This window comes from Lonchura striata, chromosome 5 (genome assembly GCF_050655825.1).
Source record: "Lonchura striata isolate lonStrDom1 chromosome 5, ASM5065582v1, whole genome shotgun sequence".
NCBI lineage: Eukaryota > Metazoa > Chordata > Aves > Passeriformes > Estrildidae > Lonchura > Lonchura striata.
The window spans coordinates 6760477-6783543 of NC_140707.1; the positions used below are offsets into that span (position 1 = coordinate 6760477).

The 23067-nt window shown below is 46.5% G+C and overlaps 1 protein-coding gene across 1 annotated transcript; it reads right to left on the minus strand.

Moving 5' to 3' along the window:
* Positions 1-21683: 21683 nt before the first annotated feature.
* Positions 21684-22817, minus strand: LOC144246438 (inositol 1,4,5-trisphosphate receptor-interacting protein-like 1). Its single transcript, XM_077783831.2, has one exon. The coding sequence runs from the start codon at positions 22815-22817 to the stop codon at positions 21684-21686; it is 1134 nt and encodes a 377-aa protein (XP_077639957.2).
* Positions 22818-23067: the final 250 nt, after the last annotated feature.

The following is a 23067-nucleotide window of genomic DNA, read 5'->3' on the forward strand; positions in this document are numbered from 1 at the left end:
TGGGACAGAAAACGCAAAGCGTGGAGCATCATCTGGATGAAGTGGAATGCTGAAAAAACAGTCCTTGAGATCAATGATCACAAGCGACCAGTCCCTCTGGATCATCGAGAGAGATGGAAGCCCAAGCTGCAGTGGCCCCATGTCCTCAATGACCTCGTTGATTTTCCCAAGATCATGAAGCAGTCTCCAAGACCCTGAAGTTTTCTTGTGAATGACAAACACTGGGGAATTCCATGGGCTGTCTGTTGGTTTGATGTGTCCCTTCTGCAGCTGTTCCTGGACCAACTTTTTCAATGCACTCAATTTTTTCCGCTCCAGGGGCCACTGATCCACCCAAACAGGATCATTTGTTTTCCAGGTCAGTTTCAAAGTGGCGAGTGCCACAGTGACCCCTGTTAAAAATCCAACTCTAATTTCAGTCCCCATTGTGCCAAAAGGTCCCTTCCCCACACTGTGATGGGCTTTTGCATGATGAAAGGACAGATAACTGCTGTCTTTTTTCCTGGACCTGTGACAACAATTGCGTTCTCACTCTGCATGCACAGGGAACTCCCCCCTATGCCTGTGAGAGAGCCCAAAGGTGCAACCAAGTCCCATTCCCGAGGCCAAAAAATGTATGAAATAACTGTAACATCCGCTCCTGTGTCAAGCATCCCTGTAATAGCAATTGTCTTCTCGTTACAAGTCAACTGACAAGTAACAATGGGCCGATCCCGGCTCAAATGTTTCACCCAAGATGCATGCACATCTGCTTGATCACCAGGAAAAGAGTGCCGTTTGTTGAACTCCGGCATGGCTTGCCTTTCTGGATGAGATGGCAGAGCCATAGCTCGAGCAATCGGTGTGTTTTGTGGAATTGTCAGAGGTGGTCGCAGGGCTTTTGCCGTGACCATCAACTCCTCATTACGGTTTGCTGAAATCAAAGATGGATAAACAACAAGTCCAAGGATACTGCTCCTGTCCCTGGCCATTATTAAAAAGTCCTGTCTTTTCCAAGAAGTCCCTGTGACACCTGTAGGTATCACTGCATGGCTATTGTCCAAAAGACACGTCAATTTGGAGGTTGCCAAGACGCATTGGAATCCGGGTGGTACCAAGTCTGGGTCGCTGGGGATTTTGGAGATTGCTCTGCTGAGGGGTTCTGTTTGTTGCTCCCCGAGGATTGTTCCTGCTGGTTCTGTGTCACTGCCAGGATTTGTGTCTGAGAGCACTGGCGTTGATTCGCGCTCTTTTTCCCATTTCCCGGAATCGGAAGAAGTTTCCCATCTGCATCTGCCTGTGAGTGACATTCACTTACGAGATGTTTCCCTCTCCTGCATCGAGGGCAAAGGTCTGGTGGCTCGTTGGGCTTTGCAAGTTGTGGGCAGTTCCTTTTAATATGTCCTTGTGCCCCACACCCAAAGCACCGTCTCTCTGCATTGGAGTTGCCCTTCGTATAATTTGCAAGAGCTTCCCTAACACGTTTTTCAATTCGATCCCCCAAGTGTTCCTCCATGATGGAAGAAACATGTTGTGGTGTCCCCACCTTGCTGCAAGCCTTGATCATGTCTGCCAAAGTGGCCTGGTGCGGCATCATGCTGATGATCCGTCTGCACTCCGGATTGGCATTGGAGAACGCGAGGCTTTTGATCAGGTGTGGTTTTGCTTCCTCCTCAGTCACCTGCCGCTCCACCGCCTGAGAAAGACGATCCACGAATATAGAAAACTGCTCTGCAGGACCCTGTTTGATCTCGGTGTAGATGGTGTCCTGGACCCCCGCTGGAGCAATCTGAAGAATTGCCCTCCATGCTGCCTCTTTGATGTCGCTGAGCACGTGACACAGGAGTCTCACCGCCTGTTGAGTTGGATCGTCCTCAGGAGGATCACCAGCAAGCTGCGCCATGGTGAGGTTTGCATTCGGCCCGCCCTGGTATTTGGCTCTTAGCTCCTCTAGGGATCTCCTCCATGCCTTCTGCCACACGAGAGCTTGGGTGTCTGTAAGAACTGATGTTGCAAGATATTTAGGATCATATGGTGTTAAATCATACATGCCAAAAATGCTTTTTAACATTTGCTTGAAATATGGTGATGACAACCCATTGTCCCGAATGGCCTTAGCTAAATCTTTGATTGATCCACGTTCCAGGCGTTCCCATCTCGGGTTTTGGCCCTGAGCGTCATAGTTTACCGGCATCATTATATTTCCTGAGCCCTGCAATAAACCTTTCTCTTTTTCCAACTCTGCTTGAATGTCCTGCCAGTCCACTTTTGCGCTCTGCAAAGCTGTAAATTCAGTGGGTACTTGCCTGTAGAGTGGAGTCATCTGTTGTGGCTGCAGCTCTGGTGTAGCAGCACTCACCGATACCAACGGCGTCTGCAGCATCTGCGAAGATGAAGGCTGGAAGTCTCTGGAGAAAAGTGAAGCGTCTGCTGTGGAGGAGAACACACGACTGCCTTGCATTATTTGGAAAATTTTTGGAAGATGAACCAACAGTTCTGGCTGTGACTCCAAGGCTGTGCTTCAATATTGTAAAAGAAATTCAACAACCACCTTTGATATGAAAATTGACTCTCCCTGCCCCGAAAGTTTGGCAGACCTTGATTTTGGAATTGTCCAAGCTGGGACACCCTCCGAAGCGGTGATGCGTATCGTTTCCTCCCGTTGCTGCACCTCAGCAGAAGTGTCCTGAGTCCCGCACTGTTCTGGTGTCAGTGGAGGTTCCTGCTGCCGTGCAGATGTGACCTTTTTCACCCTGGAGTTTTTCTTATAAGAGACTGGAAAAAAGTCCTGCAATGTCACAGTCCCACCAGTGGGTGGCGCAGTGCCTTGACCGGACAAGTTCTGTGCCGCCTGTTGCAATGTTCTGGTACCGCCGCTAGATGGCGCTGCCGCCTGACCAGCTGAGGTGGGAACCGCACTCTGCTCTTCAATCTGCACTTCGATAAACATTTGAGCATCTCTTCTGTCAACTGATTTACATTTGCAAATCCCGTACTAATTCCCGATAAACCTTTGAGCATTTCTCCTAATAACTGATTCACGTTTGCAGTCCCTGCAGTTGATGAAACTGACTCTTGTTGTAACAACTGTTCTAATTTGGTCATATCTGAAGCTGACAGGGATTGGCTGTGGGCTTGGGCTGTCTGTTGCCATGGGAACTGTGATGGAACGGTGCCCTGAGGAATGTTTACCTCCTGGCCACGCCCCATCCCTGCCTGCGTCAACTCAGGGGAGTGATCGCTCCTGCTCCGACCCTGGCTATGCTTTGGCCTCGCTCCGCCCCGCACCGCCTCCGAATCAGAGCCATTGCCGTCCCCCCCAAGGCTGACGCAATCACCTTCCTGTTCTCATTCCAACCCTGATGTTTCCGTCTCACTTTGCCCGTCTCCTGGCTCCATGCCAGCACCCACAGCCTGTGCACGCCGGCTCCGCCCCCTGTGTGCCCGTCCCGCGCGTTCGAAATGTGAGAAATCCCCTCCACCCGTGGCTGTCGGGTTTTGCTCGACCTTCACACACGTGCCCGCTGCCTGAGCTGCAGTGAGGAACGCCTCCCGCTGTCCCTCTGCCGCTTTCTCAGCAGCCCTGGCTGCCACGGTCAGGGAGCCAAGTTCCCGCACCCTTTGGGCGGCCGCTTCTGCGGCCTCACGGATTCTCGACATTGAACGCGTCACCGGGCGCTCCGAGCGTACCACCGCCGCACTCGCACCCCCCGCTTTCGCCCCGATCCGTCCCGCCCCCGCCGCTCCCCCCGGCCTCGCTTTCTGCGCGGGCTGTTTTGAACTCTCAGCCTGCGCAGATGTGGAGGCGCTTTCCTCTCCCTCCTCCCCCTGCTCTGCACTCACGTTCGCACCTTCCCCCACCGGAGCCGCCACCGCTGCCGCCCCACCGTGGGTTTGGACTTGGGCAATGCCTTCCTCCCACTGAGGGTCGCGGCTGTGCCTGGCTCGCCTGCCTCTGTCTGGGGAATTTCTGCGTCGAAGGAGCTTAGGGACTCTTGGGAAACTGAGGAACAGTGAGAACCCGGGGACACGGGACGCGATGGGGTATCATCTCCCTGATTTTCCACAGGAAGCAATCCTGCCTGTCCTGTGTCTGTGGTGAGAGGATCTGTCCCAAGCTGCTGGCCGGACTGTCCCCCCCTCTGTTTGTCACCAGGAGCCGTAGCTGCCTGGCTTGAGCTGCCGCGTTGTGAGAGTGACTCTAAAACTGTTCTTGCTGAAGATAAAAGTTTTGCAGCCAGCTTATTATTTTTTATAGCCTGATAATATAATTGCTTATTAATTTCCTGCCAAAAATTTGGCTCACACAATAAATCTGGATCTGAGTGTGGGAAGTTACACCTCACCCACCTCTTTCAGCTCCTTTTGAGTAATCTCCACCGGATGGGCAGAGATGATGCCCTGGAAGGCAGATACTATTTCTTTTTCCTCTTGGGAGAATTCCCCCACCATGTTCTTAATTTTGACCGTTCTCACCAAAAGCTGTGTCGGCTCGAGGTCAGTCCGGAGATGGCACTGATCACCGTCCAGCAGGTCACAGGTGAGAGATCCCAGGCACGCTTCTGGGTAATCTCCTCCCTGGAAAGTCCCCGAGGCGAGTTGTTTCAGTGAAGGTCAGGTTCTTATCTCGAGCTATCCGCTCCCTCTCTTCTTGGAATTTACGGTGAGTGTGTGCTCTCCTCTTCTCTTTTTTTCTTCTCCGCTGATGCAGGTTGGAGGTTGTTTGATGTTTCTTTTCGGTCTTCTTGCTGGTGCCCAGCCAGGGAGCCAGATGTGAGAACCCCGGGTTTGGTTTGGGGTCTCATATGGTGGTAAAGCTTCTCTTCCAACCTGTGTTCCCAAAGAAAAACTCTGCAGCCTCTTCTTGTTCGGTCTCAAGATGATTTATTGCTAGTTATCTAACAGATTAGGTTCTCGGGCTGCGGCCCTTTGGTCAGTGGCCCAGGCAGAGAGGCACACACTCCTGACACCCTGACTGTCTGGTGTCTTCTTCTTCTCTCCCCCCGCCCAGGGCTGCTGCTATCTTTTATAAGATATATTACATATAACATGTTTACAATTATTCCCCAATACCTATTACCTACGTTGCCAAGTGTTTTTTCTATTCTAAACCAATCTGTGAGTGCCAACATCACCAAGAACATGGAGGTAAAGAAGAAGAAAGAAGAAGGATGGGTTCAGCCCACTTTCCTCCATCTTAGAACTTCTGACCCCCATGTACAAAGTAAAAACCCCCCTCTACATGCACTAAAACCCCCCTGTACACTACCAAAATTTTTTCCCTCTACTTTGTGACTGCATTTACTATACTATCTAGCACTTTGTGACTGCTTGTTCCACCTTCAAAGTTGGTAATTCATTCCATGGTTCAAACTCGAAATCACAGCTAAATCCAGCTGCCTGCCGGGGTCCAGACTGCATCTGACCACGGCCTGGAACCTCTAAAAATGTCTGAGAGACATTTTGAGTTCCCACAGACCATGCCTGGGAAGTGTTTCCTCACAGCCCGCAGTGCACCTTCCAATCCCTGGAAGTCTGAAGGAAGCACTAGGAATTCCAGCATCCATTAATGCAGAGAAGGATTGAAATCCTTTCTTACCTGAAGAGGGTAGGAAAATATATTGATACTGTGAGGAAAGTAACATTCCTTCCCAAAATGCTATGGGTTTGAGATTTAATGTTCAGTTTAGGAAGGCTTTGTCCCCATCACTGAAGTCCAGACATCATCACTAAACATGCTGAGGCCCTTTTCTCAGCTTCTCTGCTCCACCCTTCTTGCCAGCACTGGATGGCAGTGTCAGACTTCACTTGACACAAACTCCTCTGTGTGCTCCCCTCCTGCTGAAGGAAAGCTCCTGCCAAACTGTTCCTTCCCTGCTTTCCAGCCACAATGTCCACAGCCTCCTTCTGAAACATCCTCCCCTAAATGTCTGTCCCTTCAGAGGAGCACACACCCCTGGCTGTGCTTTGCACACAGGGTCTCTGTTTCTGTGGTGTTTGCATTTCAGCCTGTAAGGGGAGCACAGGGTGCAAGGAGAATGCCAGAGGCAAAAGATAACAGGAAGTCATCTGGTTGCAAACAAACAATTCTGAAAAGTTTATTCCTTTGCTTAAATCTATCTTATTAATGGAAGTTTGGTATTTATAACATTGAATACAGAGAGTATTTCAAATAATCAATACAGAAATTATTTCTAACAATCAATACAGAGTATAACAGCCAATACAGAGATGATAGCAATCAAAACAGAGTATTTTTAACAATCAGTACAGAGTATTTCTAACAATATAGGGTATATCTAACTAATCAATACAGAGAGTATTTCTAACAATCAATAGAAAGCGTATTTCTAAAAATCAATAGAGTATTTGTAACAATCAATACAGAGATTATAGCAATCAATACAGTATATTTAACAATCATTACAGAGAAATAAGGACATTCTTAACCTAAGGAACTTAAGGAATTTCAAGCACCAAGTTTGTCTTACAGGAATGAAGCAATTGAAGAGGTAATTCAACAAGTCTATCCACAAATGCTGGAAGATATCCTCCAGTTCTGCCCATGGAGATGCAAATGGCCCTGAGCAGCACAAGGGCTTTGTCAGGAAGGCCACTCCTTTCCAGGCTTTCCCCAGGAGCCCCGGGTCAGTCTTTTCTTCTCTGTGCTCCCCTCTGGCTCCATTTCTATGCTGCCTCCAGATCACGAACGTGGCAGGGACAGCCAAGCAAACCACCGTCCATGTGTGACAATGGATCTTTCCTCCAGTTCCCACAGAGGCCATGCCAGACACTCCTGTCTGGCTTCCAGGTCTGCAGTTTCCTCCTCCAAGTGCAGCTGGTGCTGCCAAAGGATCACCTCCTGCTCCTTCATCCTCTGGACAATTCCTTTATCATCCTCAGGAGAAATCCTATTCTTTCCAGAGGGCTGGTTGATGCTGAGAATGGCCATCAGAACCAGGTACCTATGGAAGATTCCTTCAGCCATGGCTGATCCTTCCCTGAAAGAGAAAGAAAGGAGGACAGAGCCAAGATCCAGACTATATTGCCTCGGGAAGAGACAGGAAAGAGGCTCGCCCCTGGCAGGAAGGCTCTGGCCAGCCCTGCAGAAAGGCTGGAGGCCAGAGGTGCTCCTCAGGGCTCGCCTGCTGCTGCCAGTTCCAGTCCAGCTGCCCAAAAAGGCTCCATGAGCACGTGGTGAGGAGGAAGAGGAGGAAGGTGCGAGACACAGGGACACAAACCTGAGCAGCCAGCTTTGAGGAGAGAGAAGCTCAGCATTGCAGATGGCAGAAGAAACCAAGCCCAGTCCCCCAAGCAGGAGGAGGAGAGGAAGGGCCCCCCAAGCTGGCTGCAGGCAGACAATGGAGACCTTGCCCAGATGTTCCCAAATGGGCTGGGGGGAGGGAATACACGGCCCTGCTTTCCAGCTGCTCCCACCACTTCTGACCCAGGCACTGTCATGAGACAAAGCCCGATGAAATCCTGCTCAGCGTGGGCAACTGAGCCCTTGAAGGATTTAGTGTCAGGTCAAGGCTTCCTTTCCCTCCCAAAGCCTTCCCTTGGCAGCCTTGGGCAGGGGATTCATCCTCCCTCCCTCCTCCTTCCCACAGACCTCCTCGGAACCACTCTGTGGGCACTTTCCATTCTCTGTGTCTGTCCTCAAGTGCAGTGCCAACCTGGGTCAGTCCTGGCTCTGTCCTGTGCTCCCAGGAGCTCGCAGGCTGAGATGGCAATGCTCAGCCACACCAGGGCCCTGCCCCTGCCAGCAGCACCCCCACAAGCAGCAGCAGCAGCAGCAGCAGCAGCAGCAGCAGCAGCAGCAGCAGCAGCAGCAGCAGCAGCAGCAGCAGCAGCTGCAATCGCCTCTCAGCTGTTGGTGCCCCTGCACTGCAGCCCCTCCCGCTGGCACCAACGTTCCCTCGTGACCTTGGAGACAGTCCTGAATCCATCCATGGGGTCACAGAGCCTTGGAATCCCAGAGTTCCAGGTTCCTGGAATCCTAGAGTCATTGAATCCTGAGAACCACACTCAGAGGAGGAGGAGGAGGCGGAGGAGGATGAAAAGGACGTGGAAGATGAGGAGGAGGAATAGGAGGAGGAAGAAGATGAGAATGAGGATGTGGAGGAGGATGATGAGGAGGAAGAGGATAAGGATGAGCAGGACAAGGAGGAGGAGGAGGAGGGGGGGGACTAGGATGACAAGGAGGACAAGGAGGACGAGGATGAGGAGGAGGAGGATGAGGAGTATGAGGACAAGTAAATGGAGGAGAAGGACGAGGAGGAGGAACAGGACAAAGAGGACGAGGAAGACCAGCAGGAGGAGGAAGATGAGGAGGATGAGGAGGAGGAGGCAGAGAAGGGGTTGTTAAAAGAGCAGTTAAAGAATGAGTGCTGGGAACCTGTCCCCATGGAGAACCCATCTCCAGATGTGCTCCATGCCCTTAACAATGGCCCCTGGGGAAATGGAAACCCCCTGGCTGTGCACGGCTGCTCCCAGTGTGCAAATACAGCCCTGGGCAGTGAGACTGGGACTGCCTGGGAAATTGTTCTGAGTGTGATGGCCCTGGCAGGGCCAGCCCAGAGGCTGCAGGGCTGGACCTTCATGCACTGGAATTAGTTAGGATAAATCAGAAGCAAAGGAGAGTTAAAAATACAGGATCAGGAATCCAGATTCCTCCAGGACACTTTGGTTTGGTAACTGCTCACTGGAGCTTGGCCTTGCAAAGTGCTCATGCCATGGGAGGAGGAACTGATGCAGATTATCAAGGAGAAAATGAAGTAATTTGGTTAAAGAATACTGAACAAGATTGGATTATTCAAACCCATGACAGGGTAGCACAGTTATTGATATTGTCAGTGTTTAAAACAATTGGGAAAAAAGGAGATCCACCTCAAATCACTGCTGTTGGTGGAGATAAAGGGTTTGGATCCAGCAGTGCTAATAATGGAGCCAGAGTGTGGCTCCAGAGGCCAAAAGGCCCTCCCGAGGGAGCTGAAGAACAGCTCCTGGGAAGGACAGCAGTGTTTGAATCCTGAAACCTGGGCAGGAACGATGGGAATGTGTCCCTGCAGCCAAGTGCTCTGTGTGAGAACAAGTAGATATCACAGGAGATTGTTTTATACATCCTGCCAGACCAAATCCCCCTGTTTGCCCCAGTTAAAACTTGTGACCTGGACTCCATCTAGGATGGAGCCAGGGCCAGGCTCTTGTACTGCCCAAGGTGTATCCCTTGAAGGCCTTTTGATAAATACCTGCTTTATTCCTTTAACACTGCCTAGCTCTGTTCTAGGCAGCCTCTCAAGGCATCAGCACCAAACCAAGGGAACATGGACCAGGTCTGGCTGGCTTGGCCTGCCAGGGGCCACCTGACAGGTCTGGCTGATGTTGGGATGTCAAGGGCTGCTTCTCATCAGCTCCTGGAGAACTGCAGCTCCGTGCTCTCCTTTGTATGGAAAAGAACCATCCGTCTTTTCAGATGCCCATTGCCAAAACTGATACTCTGCCTAAAAAATTTCCTATATTCAAGGGTATCTCTAAGAACAAAATCTGGCAGCTCTGGCTGGCCTTGTCCTTAGGTGGTCACTTCTCATTTGCCCCTAAAACAGTGGGACTCTGTTCCTTCATTCCTATGGAAAAGAACTGGTCCTCATGTCCAGGAAGCATGGCCAAAATAAGAATTGGACATCAAGCCCAGCTGGAGTCAAATAGCCATATGCAGGCCCAGGGGTAGATACTGACTCTTCCAGAGCTTCCATCCTCCCTCCAGTGAGAGAAAAGACACAGGGCAGGCACACAGAGGAGCAACGTGAAGACACTGAGGTCAGGGAAGTTGAGTCCCAGATGGGAGGGATGAGGAGATGCCTTGATCTTGGGGCTGAAATCCTCTGCTAAAGCTGTGGAGAAGGATGTCATTGATACATCAGACTCTCTTTTTCCCTACAATGCATTGAAAAGTATGGGGAGATGACTTGTTCAGCAAAGGCCTCCATGCTAAAGTAGGGAAATGTTGCAGTAGCTGTGATCTCATGAGAAGTCTGAACATTGAAAGAGAGAAGAGTGATGAGACCCTGTGCCCTCAGGGAGAGAAGAAGGCGTCTGTTCCCAGAGATTAAGATGATTTCATAAATAGATGAAGAGATCCTTTGCTCTTAAACAGCAAATCTTGAAACTAATACCCCATAAGTTGGCATGGCCGCTAAACACAGCTGTGGGAAAAGCTGTGAAAACATGGGAGGGACTTCACAATTGAAGATTTTTCCAGGCAGTGGCTATTCATGGAAATGAAAAGCCATGAGATAACTGTTTTCTTGTGGAGAATTCTCCATAACATTAACCAGAGGTACTTCTCTCTTGATGTGAACTGAAGAAAGATTAGAATATTCTAGAGGTGGTAAACTGACTTGAAAATTTCAGGTTTTGTCTCTACATTGTCAGGTTGTATGGAGAGAGGATGTGATCTGAAAGTTTTGTTCATATTCTTATTACTCTTTTATTTAGTTACTGTTAATAAACTTTTCTTTACACTCTTTTAAAGTTTTGAGCCCACTTTTCCTTTCTCCTAATCCTATCTCACAGCAGGAAATGAGTAAGTATATTCTAGTGAGTGCACTGGTAATTAGCCAGCACTGAACCCACCACACTAATTGATGCGTTGACCGAGAAATATCAAATAGGCAAACCAAAACTACCATAGAAATCTACCTGATGAACTGCCGCAGACAAGAGGGAAATCGAGGCACAGCCATGGTTTGTCAGGACTTGCATGATCCTAATGAGTCCCGTGGTGCATTTGGAGCTGAGCCCTGGAACCTCAGGGCCTGAGACGAGATTGCACAAACCTTTCCAGGAGGCAAAAGTCAGAAAAAAACCCCAAAGTTTCTCGAGGTATTAATGGGACCCACTGAGGTCCATCCCCAACAACGGTTCCTGATGGACTCCTTGGAGGAATGAACTGGAGGCCAGGATGGCACAAAAACCTCTCAGACACTCAAAATGGCACAAAAACCTCTCAGTTTTGGAAGAAGAATTCAAAGACCCTCACAAAAGTTGAGTATCTCAGAGTATTAATGAACCCCACTGAGTGTCAGTACAAAGCTCTCAAGGGACTCATTAAAGCAAATAATTGGGGCCATGATTGCACAAACTTCTCACAAAGTCTGTAACAAAAGTGAAACACCAAGTACCTTAAAAGAACTGAGTACCTTGAAGTATTAATGGGCCCCACTGACTGTTGTTACTGACAAAGCCTCTCCAGGGACTAATTACAGCAGATAATTGGAGGCCATGATTGCACAAAGCTCTCAGAGACTGCAAGGCAAAAGCAAAAGCCAAAGTCCTTTGAAAAACCTGCAGTCCCTGGGAGCATGAAGGAGCCCCCAGGGCCATTCCTGACCAAGGCTCCCCAGGGACTCCTTCCAGCAGATCCTTGAGGCCACTGGGATGTGGGCATGGGGGGGGATGCTGAGGGCAGGACCAGGGGCTGACAGTGCCCAGCGTGGCTGGGGTTGTGCCAGGAGGCCCCAGGGCCTCAGGACAAGGTGTCTCCTCACAGCCCTTGGTGGCACAGACCCTGCTGTGCCCCAGGGCACCAAGACTTGGCTTCTCTTTGTCCCCACCTGCCATCAGTGCCTCCAGTTCTCTGCTCTGCCTGGGGCCTGGGGACACTTTCTCAGTCGTGTCCCTCAGTGGGACCCATTAAAAGTCCAAGAAACTTTGGAGTTGGATTCTGACTTGGAGCTCTGAAGAGGTTTCTGCAGCTCCCTCTCAGGGCCTGATGTTCAGGGCCTGAGCACAAAGCCCCAGAGGGTCATTAAAGTCCTTGTGCTGTGTCTGTGCTGCTGAGCTGGGCCGGGCTCCTGGCACAGAGGGTGATCCTGGTAACCAAGCAGAGCTTCAAAAACACATTTCTCTTGCTGAGCAGCTCTTCTGCCAGCCCAGCAGGGCTGGGGCACTGCCTGCAGCCAGCCCGGGCAAAGCACAGAGGCACAGAGAGCTTCAATCAGTCAGGGCTGGGAAGGGGCTGAGAAGTGCCTGAGGCAGAATCACTGCCAGCCCTTGGCACAGGAACCTCTGGCTGCAGGACAATGCAGCTGCAGCTCCTGGAGAGATCTCCTAAAGCTGGAACATCCCAATGCCCACAGAGCCTGTGAGTGCATTCTCTGCTCATCTCCTGTGCAGAGCAGCCAGGGGTGCCCAGGGCTGTCCTGCAGAGCAGGGTCCTGCAGCCCAGGGCGCTGTGCTGGGCCAGGGACTCTGCTGCCTGCCAGGGACAGCTCTCAGCCGGCCCTGGAGCTGCTCCCAGCGCTGGCCAGGAGCTGTGGGGGGAAGGAGCCACCCTGAGCAGGGCAGGTGCTGCTGCTGAGAGGGGCTGGCTGGGGCAGGGCTGCTCCCAGCTCCAGACCAGCCTGGGCACAGCTCCAGAGGACACTTCCCAAAGGAGGTAAGCCTGGGATTGCTGTAAAGGTCAGGAGCTTTCCTGATAGTATTTTCAATTTTCTGCTTGGAGAAAGATGATGAAGTTGTGATGATGATAAAAATATTTTTGCTTTTATATATTTTTCATATATTCATAGTTCTGTAAATTACTGTTACGTAGTTTTAAAATTATAATCCTTAACTAACTCTATTAAACTCTTAAATAACTCTTTTTAACTACTATTATATATTTAATGTATTTATGATCCTTAATTAACTCTAGTATGTTTCCTTACCTTCTCTTGGATTTTAGAACTATAACCTGTCTAAATACATTTTTAAAGTGCTATATAATCTTTTTATCAGAGAAAGAACCCACAAGAAGAGTATTTTGGGTTTTGAATGTGAGCAGTGACAAGAAAAACTGGGACAAAGAAGGCCCTGGACTTATTCCAGTGGGTTGAGCCAGGGGTGTGTAACTGGGTACTGAATCTCCCATAGGATGTTCCTGTTCAATATCCTAAATAATCAACATTAACAAATGTTAGAGGGAATGCCGCGGGAGACAAGACTCATGATATCATGATCATCAAGTCTCAGTTTATTGTAACAGATTTCACAGTTTATATATGTTCGTTAATTAGCTCATACATATTGCAAAAGCCAAGCTCATGATTGGTTGCTATGTGACTTGTACTATTATCTTAAAAGTATCTTTATGATCGATACATGCCTGTCCAGCTGGCCTTGCAGTTAGAACAGCTTAGTACCCCTTTGTTCTTCTCTATCTATTTCTACATACCAAGCAGTTTCAATATCCTGCTTTCTGCACACAATCTACTCTTCAGGGCCATGCGAACTTTGCAGCAGTCACGTAGCCCTCCCTATTTGGATTAATTTTACAGTATCATGTCCCTTGTTGTTCAACCATTCCTCTGTCAGGCTCTCTTCATCTCCCCCGTTTTCCTTTTGTACAAGAAGGTGTGCATTCAGCATTTTCTGCAAAAGCTGCTGCATCAAGCCTTGCAAGCAAGTAAACACACAGGGCAAAACAAGCAAAAGTATCACAATTATGCTTAGAACTATTATGCTGTATTTGATAATGTCTCTTAACTATGGTCCGATCCCTAACCTTTTTAGCTATCTTTTTAAATCTAATCTATCTTCTACCTTTAACTGTTGAGTTAGCTCGGTCAATTTTCGTATTTGCTTATGGATAGATGTAGAGTGATCAGATAAGTTCATACAGCACACTCCTTCAAATTCTTCACAACTATGACCTTGGGCTAGAAGAAGTAAATTAGTGGCAGCTGCTCTGTTTTGCAGAACTGCATGACAGATACTACTTATATTTGTGGCAAGCTCACTCAACATTTTAGATGGAATACTAATTTACCTTTTTGTCCAGTAGGCTAGGATTTTCAATTGTGTGAGAGCTTGCACTGAATCAACTCGTGGGGTGAAAAATGAGGTTAGTATTACAGAAGTGCACCCCACTTCATATTTCTCATGGTTTTGATTGTTCTGTTTAACATGAAAGGAACAAACTTAATTCTAAATACAAACTATATTTATGATAAACTTAATGTTATGCTTTTGATTATCTAATTGATTGTTCCTCTTTTTCTTTTGCCATTGAAAAGGAATGGTAAAATGAACAGAAAAATCACAGGCATTACTAAAACTCATTAAAACTTAGTAAAAAAAGTCTATAACATAATTAAAAACACACTTATGAAAAAACCCAAAGTCTACAATCTTCTGTGGGTGAAACACAAATCTTTGCACAATCCACTTTTGCTGTGCATCCTCTGATTTACTTGTGGAGAGATTAGTGTTCTCTTGAAATTGATAAGTTTAACATTCTTCAATGAAATCTATCTAGATTCTGCACCTGCTAAAACACAAACAAACTCAACACTCCCCACAGGGACTGGAGGGTCCTCTCTCAATTCTGTTTCCTAAAATTTGCATGAAGAAATGGAAATATCAACATCTTTATAATAAACATGAAAAAACATCAAGAACAAAACAATGCATATAGTAAAGAAACTAACAACAAATAAAAATCAATCAGATAATACACAATTAATATTACATATAAAATCACAGTTACCAAGTGCTACACTATCAATTTGTCATCTCAGAGTCTGCAGCAGCTGATAAACCTTAAAACAACAGAGATTTGGATAAAACATGTCCGGATCATGTCTCTCCAAAACTCCCTTTGAGGCTCAGCTGCCCTACATGGTCAAATTGTCAAGCCAAAAGGACTTGAATACTTTTTGATGCAGAAAACACCTGGGTCAATCACACCATCCACGTAGAGCTAGAGCTTGGCCAGAGCTCAAACTCTAATTGGAGGATATGTTTTAACACATTATAAAACAAAAGTCCTAGAAATAACAGTTATAAGTAAAAAACCTTATTATTAAAAATTTATCAAACTATCAAATAATTGAACCTGTTTAAAATCTCTTTTAAGACAAAAATTCTCTAAATATAACAAACCCTTTCTTCAGAAATCTGAAAATTTGAAGTCTGAAATTTTGAATTAAAATTTGGATAATGATTTTTTCAAGGAAGATGAATTGCAGCTGCATAAAAGATTGGATAAAGAAAACACATGAGTAGTTAAAAAATCAAAAAGACAGGATCCTGAAAAAACATCTTGTAATCAATCACCTAAAGAGACAATAAAACATATGAAAACTGACTGTAAATACTATAACAACACCTTAATACCTTAATACTAATTCTTATCAGAAAAATCAGAGAACTCACATTTTATGATCAACTTATTAACAAGAAATGTTTAAAATAGTTTAAGACAATCCTTTTAAAGCACTCATATAACATTAGTAACAATCACTACTTATCATTACTTACAAAAACTTAACAATCACTATTTATCGTATTATCTATAAAACTTAAAAATCATTATTACTTATATTATTATCTATAAAAACCCAAAGACAGAGATTACAAACTCAATACAAAAATTCCATCAGGTGACATTTTCTCAACTCTTTGTTTTCAGAGACATTTTTGGTAATTAAATCATTACTAAGATTTCTATCTTTATATAGTGATTTTCATCTATATCATATTTGAAATAACATTGATTCACATAATGTTCATCCTTCTTGGTATCTTGGAAAACACTCGGTCCTGCTGTACTTTTTCATTACGTCTCTGACTCTTGTAAGAAATTGGGAAGATGCTGTTGAAATTTTTGCTGTAGTGTTGCGATCCCGCCACCGGTGGCGCTGCTGCTCTCGGCGTTGTCGCTGCCATGGCAACCAGGACTGTGCCGCCATCTCCGCCGCCATTGCTGGGCGCTGCGGGGAGATGAGGGGCGGCGCCGCCTCGCTCCCGTCCTTGTTGTGTCACCTTGTGGATGGGAGAAGAGACACCCCCGCCACGGCCGCGCCCCGCCTGCTCCGGCTCCAGCGCGGCTGAGCCCCAGGAACGCCCCTCTCCCCCCTTGCGCTGCTGCTCGGCAGCAAGGAGCCTTCCGTCTCTCGGCTGATGTCCGCTCCGCCCCGGGCTCGCCTCCGGCTCGGTGCTGGCCGGCCCCGCTCTGTCTGGCCCCGCGCCCGCTCCGTTCTACCTGATTCCCGTTCACAAAAAGTGAATTTGGGATCCCAGTCCCGTTGCCATAAAGCAATTTGGATCTCAATTTCCAGCACCTCAATGCTACTAGTGTCTATGGGAGGTACAGGCATTTCAGAAGCAGAGATGGGAATGGGAAAATTTGTGAGAACCGGAGGGTTTGGCTCACTGGAGAGAAGCGAGGGTTTACATTCCTTATTTTTCTCCCGAGCCGTCCGTATCACTTCCACCGCCCTCTTTTCTGCCTGACACATTAACAATTCGTTATCAACCACTCTCCAAAGTTTACTCATTTTCTTGCCCGGTTTATCCTCATCTAACACTAACTCCCACAACTTATCCCCATATCTTCTCCATTCGGAAAGTTCATGAACACTATGGGCGTTAATGAAAAAGCCGTACCGGTTTATCCTCATCTAACACTAACTCCCACAACTTATCCCCATATCTTCTCCATTCGGAAAGTTCATGAACACTATGGGCGTTAATGAAAAAGCCGTAAGACTCAGCATGATGCAATAGCGAAGGGAGATCCTTATCTAAGTCAATCCCCCTAATCTGCCTTTTTCTAAGAGAAGCACTAAATAAATCATATGCTGCTTGCCTTTCCATGGTTACGTCGGTACCGTTGCTGGCTCCTTCAGGCTTCGGCAGCACGTATCGGCTGAGCCCGCTTCTACGGTCACTCAGGGCGCGGAGCAGAGCGTTTCGCCTCTTCTCTTTATTTTCGCCGTCCTTCCAGCCTCAGGACCCGAACCCCAACGCAGCACCTCTCTCGCCTTAGGCTCGGATCAGGTCCCTGCTTTCGGGAGCCAGTTGTTGGAGGGATGCCGCGGGAGACAAGACTCATGATATCATGATCATCAAGTCTCAGTTTATTGTAACAGATTACACAGTTTATATATGTTCGTTAATTAGCTCATACATATTGCAAAAGCCAAGCTCATGATTGGTTGCTACGTGACTTGTACTATTATCTTAAAAGTATCTTTGTGATCGATACTTGCCTGTCCAGCTGGCCTTGCAGTTAGAACAGCTTAGTACCCCTTTGTTCTCTATCTATTTCTACATACCAAGCAGTTTCAATATCCTGCTCTCTGCACACCATCTACTCTTCAGGGTCATGCAAACTTTGCAGCAGTCACGTAGCCCTCCCTATTTGGATTAATTTTACAGTATCATGTCCCCTGTTGTACAACCATTCCTCTGTCAGGCTCTCTTCACATCTCACCCCCCAGAAGATGTGTGGCTCATCCCGCACCTCTGTACCTGCCCCTAAAACATCAGTGTCTGTAACCCCATTGGCCCATGCCTTATCCCAGCCCACCTAGGAGCCCCTGATAAGGGGGCTCCGAGAAGCCATGCGGCCACTTGGAACCTCTTCCCGCTCTTGGAACCTCTCCCCTCTCTTAGAACTTCCTCACCTCTTAGAACCTCTCCCTCCCCCCCTGGGGCTTCCCCTCTCCTAAACCCTCCTTTTGTCTCTCCCCTCCCCTGCCCTCTTAAACCCGGCCACATGCTACGCCTGAGAGCACGAGGCTCGGACCTTCCTACACCCCCAATAAACCTTTTTCCCCAAGAGCAACCTTCAGAGATCTCTGCCTCCCTCCACCCACACCGTGCTGGAGCGTGGTCATCCCGCATTTAGGTCCCTGGGCTATTTGTTTATTGAGTTGAAAAGACTAAAGTGGTTTCAGTGGTATAATATACACATCGCTTGTCAGGTTGAGATCAAAGCAGCTTTAGCTATAAGAGAATAGAAGATGTCTGCACTTGGCAAACTCTTATTTTTCCTCCACGTATGCTGTACATTCATCAAAGAGCATCTTCACAAGTCATACTTTCAGCTCTCACCCACTCCTAAAACTATTGCAGCTGCCTTCCTTTCTTCCTCAAAAAGATAGAATGGGGCTTTGTTCAGCCCCAGCCATCCTTCTCACTGTGCAGAGATAGGGACTGTGCAGTGCCATACAAGTTCCTCAGCCTGGGGACAGGTGCTCATTCTCTCCTGCCTCCAATGGTGTGAGTAACAAACTTGCAAGCAGGAGTCACCAACAGAAGCAGGTGTCTCTCACTTTTTTTCTTTTTCTCTCTTTTTTTTTGTTGTCACTTTCCAGTATTCTGTGAGCAATAAAAATCCTTAAATATTTGCAGGGGAAACTAAATTTTTTGTTCTTGTTTTTGCTTGACTAAAAATCTGGGGGTTTGCCAAGATACAGATCAAACCAACAGCAATCACTGTCAGTGGTATTTTTTTCCATGTTGAAAAAGTTTAACAATTAAATTCCATCATTTACTCTGACATGTTGAGATATCAGTCACTATTGCATGGGCCAAGCACTTATTCTGGATTATATCTCCCAGTTATATAACCAAGTATTCCTTCAGTACAATGGTCTTTTTGCTAAAAGATTTGATGTTCCATAGAAGATGCAATTACTGTACAGAGTTTGTGCATAAAAAGAAAAATCCTCAATCTCTGACATATGTATAGAGCTGACAAAGGAAAGAAATTCAGTATCAGAGCTGGGTAAAATGGCTCATGGTTCAAGTGGTTGTTTTTAATGCTTTTAATAAAAAAATCCTCTGCTGTTGTTTTTAAATACATGTAGTCAAATCTGGAAATTTGAGCATAAGAACATAATGTAGCCACAGTAGGATAATGGACTGAAAAAAATAACCACTGAAAAGACTGAATAAAAAATAAACACTCCCCACTTTGTCCCCAAATTTTTCTGGAATTGTTTAAAGCTAAAAACTACAAAACCAAAATTTACAGAGCTATTTTTTCTGAAGTGTGGACTATACAGTAGTGATAATGAAAATGAGAACAAGCCTCCTGGGATGGTTGTGCTACTTTGCCCTGCCAGATACAGAAACATTTCTATACTTTAAGTATTTTATGTTGTTTTAAATTTTATTTCATTTCTAGGGAACAACAGTACCTCAGGTCATTTTGATGTCAGATTGTATTTCACATCATTTCTGTATGAGGTGCATTTCTTTTCTTTGGATACTTCAGGAAAACATTATGAGGAGCCTGAAAATTGATTATATGAGCTGTGGTCAGGATGCAGCCTTACAGAAAAATCATGAGCACTAAACTTTCCTTGCCAGCAACAATTAAAATATGTAAACCAGCATTTTAAAGAGTTTGAGTTGAATGGTGATGACTTTAAATGGCTTTTTAAAGATGGTGACAAAAGTACTTATGGGTATTTTCCCCTATACTCATACAATTCTGTGTCTTTAATGCACTGTAATCATAATAAATATTTCCAGAACTGAAGAAACAGAGCCTGAGAGCTTGTCCATCCTAGAAGTTTCTATTGTTCTCATAAATTTTTCTCTACAATTATCTCTTCTCTTGGAAACACTGTGACATAACCATGCTGCCATAATAAGCATAAGCAGTAGAAATCAAATTCAGAGCTACACAACTTATTTTACAAGGAGAACAGATAATGAAATGGTAAGTAGTGTCAATATACATTAATGGAAAAAATTGCCTAAGCCCTGCATGACTCTGAAAGAGCAAGCTTTCCAGTTATTTTCGAATATTCTGATCCACATGGAAAATGCAGAGAAGTCCTATTTTGCAGGGCTGATTTGCTTCGTATGTGAGCCATAGCAAGGTCAGAATCCTTGGAAGGACACTGCTTCTTACCTCAAGATTTCTGTGAGCTTCTGCCTTGCTTCTGGCTTGGAAGACCTTGAAAGGCATAGAAAGAAGAGGAAACCAGGGCACTTTTAACCAGGGGTGACTCAAGAGATTAAATCGCTGCCCACTGGCCATGCTTCACAGAGCACAAAGCGAAGATTGACTGCCCATGACGACATTTGAACCTTGTGTCATTGCTGTGAATCCTCCTGGGTGTACCTTGCTCCTTAGACTGAAGGCACTGTCATTGAGCAAGCTGGGGGTTAAAGCAGCCTTTTTATTTTGGATAGTAATTCACTAATACTTGGGGACTGAGAGGATTTGTTGCAGTACTTATTACAGCCTATTTCTGCCTTGGTGGAAGGAGGTGAGAAGTACAGAGTACCTGAAGCAAGGAAGAATTGAGATATGCCAAAGAACCAAAAAGCTTGATTGGCCACCTAGAGCAAATCTCTGTGGGCTTTAGGAAACTGTGGGGTGGCTGCTCTCACCTGCTTCATGACTGGCCTTTCTTTTCCTGCATATTATTTTCATTTCTACTGTTTGTAGTGTTTTTTCTTGCACTTTGCTCCTTACTATGAATTAGTATGCTGCTCAAAGCTAAATATCAGCCAAATTGATAAAGATAGGTTATTTATATCTTCTCAGGATTTAAATGCCACAGAAAAAGTTGGGGGACTTGAGCAGATCAAGCAATGTTTTACCCTGCAGCCCCATGTAAGTGACTAACTGCTTTAATGGCAGGTACATTGACAGCTTTAGTTTGGATATGGAGGGAAAATAGATTGTTTTTTGGAAGACACTGCTACTTTACTCAAATTTGCTGCACTACAGCTCAAGGGTTAGAGCACACCTAGACAGTGTGACCATGCTGTAACTATCACTGTGTTCATTTGTAGTTTTTTTACTCAGAAGTTGAAGCTTCTTCTTCTTCCTTTAATTAGCTGCCTCTATCAGGACCTGTTTTGTTTTCTGCTATAAATGGTGGGTCAAATAAAAAGAAGGACAGATTTCAGGCAATTTGAGAAATTTTTCTTCTTTTATTATTTCTTCACACATATATATGTAGATATTGCTGAAGGGCAGCTATTACTGAAGGGTAGCTCAATCTTTTAGGACTAAATTGTTCCCTAGGAGTTGTAAAAGTGACTGTGTAAAGAAAACTTCAGCAATCTTTCCAAAGATTGCTAAAAAAAATTCAAGAGTACTCTGCTGCAAAATTTCAGGCATTTCAGGGCATTTTCACTTCAAACTTCAAGCATTTCTATGGAAATGCTCAAGAGACAGCATACTTAATATATCCAACATCTCTGTTTGCAAAGAGTCTTTATTTCAGATAGAGGTATAGGAAGGACATTCTCAAAGATATAGAGGGTTACGTACAAAGAATGACGCATTTCAGGCAATTTGAAAAACTTAACTTCTTTTATTAGTTTCTCAAACATAGATATTCAAGTATTGTTTAAAAGCAGACAAGCAACTGGGGGAATTCTCTAAACTAAGGGTAATTCTCTAAACTAAGGGTTTAAACTAATCTAGTCTAAACTCTATTTCTCTACACTAAGGGTAGCTTTGCAAAATAGTTATATACTGCCAACACTAAAGGGCCTCTGGAATGAATGCTAAGAAACAAGTCTAATTAAAACTACAACTCACTAAATAACTACATTAAGTCCCTAATAGGCTAGGTTGCTGTCTTCGAGGTATTCCAAGCAACCTCCATCAGCTTCACTGTTGTTCTTCTGCAAGGATGTGCAGGTGGAGCCAGTTTCTGCCTCCTTGACTTAGGCAACAGCACTGTTGCAAATGGAAGGTGAAGGGCAAGGCCACTCACGGAAGTGTCTGCACAACGAAACCAAGTGCTGCACCATCTTCCTTTCACAGGAGCAGGAAAGCAGCTTCAGGATTGCCACGGACAAATACAACAATCACAAAGAGTCGACGTCACAGCAATCAGCTGCGAACTTCTCCATCAGAGCTTTGTGCAGGGAATTCTTCTCAGTGTTGGAGAGCATCATCCAGAGGTGAAAGTGCAGCTGAGCATAAGCCTCCATTGCCTTTCTGTGGGCATCCGGATCTCGGGCCAGGTACTCAAAGAGGTGAGTGGCTCAACCTTTTGCATTGCTGGCGGCAAGCTGATCTCTGCAGGAAGCTTCTCGTTGCCTAGAACAAAATGGTCCAGGTGTTTCCATTTCAGGCAGAGCTGCATGTATGCCATGATGTCCCACAGCCGCAGTGGAAATTCCTTCCTGCGCCAGTAGACCGGTGGTAAGATGTTTAACACATGCATGACCAGAGTCTTCCAGTTAGAGTTGGAAAAACCTGTGCCGCTCAGCATGCAGGTGAAGAGCTGCAGGTATTTCAGGTGCAACCTCTTACATGGTATCTGCCTGGCAATGTGCTGGAAGAATTTTGCCTCCGCCACAGCGAATGTCTCAGGCCATGCTGTTCTTGTGAGGATGTTGGCCTTGGCGGGCTGACTGCTCACAAGGTTACCGGAGTTGCCTTTCTGGGCCTCTAAGGGCTGGTTGACCACAAAGATGTCATAGTCCCCTTGGCACACCCAAAAAAGCATCTCCACCGACAGGGTCCTCTTGCCTCTGCTCAGCTGGAATTGGCAGGACCGGCTGCAGGGCTGAAACACCAAGTGCCATGAGTATGACTGAGGTACATGCAACCACGAGCATCTCACCATCTGGAAGAACCAGCGGGAGGTTTTCTCCACATCCAGGTAGGAGCCGGTGCAGAGTGTCTCCAGGAGGCTGCGCTGCTGCTTCCGCCGCAGCTCCTCCTGCGAGTGGTGCAGGAGGCACAACAGCTTCTCGCCCAGCTGCTCGCTCTCACACGTGCACACCAGCTCCACACGGACGCTGAAGGTCCTTGCTGCCGTCTGCCCTGCACTGCTTGGCTCTAGGTAGAAGGTGTGCCCTGGCGGGGGATTCAGTGGGACCAGCACACGGTACACCCCATCCCACTCATGGGGGCTCCAGCCCTCAAAGGCACTGCCCACCCCAATGGCTACTCGAGGCACCGGATCAAAGCTATTGCTCACGCTGTACACAAAGACACGCATGAAGCTCTCCATCAGCTCAGCTGTCACTGAGCAGCCTCTCTCCAGGTCCTCCACAGGCCACTCTATACCATCCATTAAAAGGATGTCCTTCTCATTCCCAGCATCTTGGGTGTCTTCTCTGTTTTCAATTCCACCACTGGCATTTTCTTCCCTGCCACCATCACTGCCACCTTTTTCACTGGCAGCCACATTACCTTGTTCCTCTTCTTGTCTATCATTATTCTTGTTTCCCTCCACATTCACATCAGCCTGTTATTCATCCTTGTTTCTATCATTGCCATCTTCTGCTATCACATCCTTATTTACTTCCTCAGGTGCAGGAAAA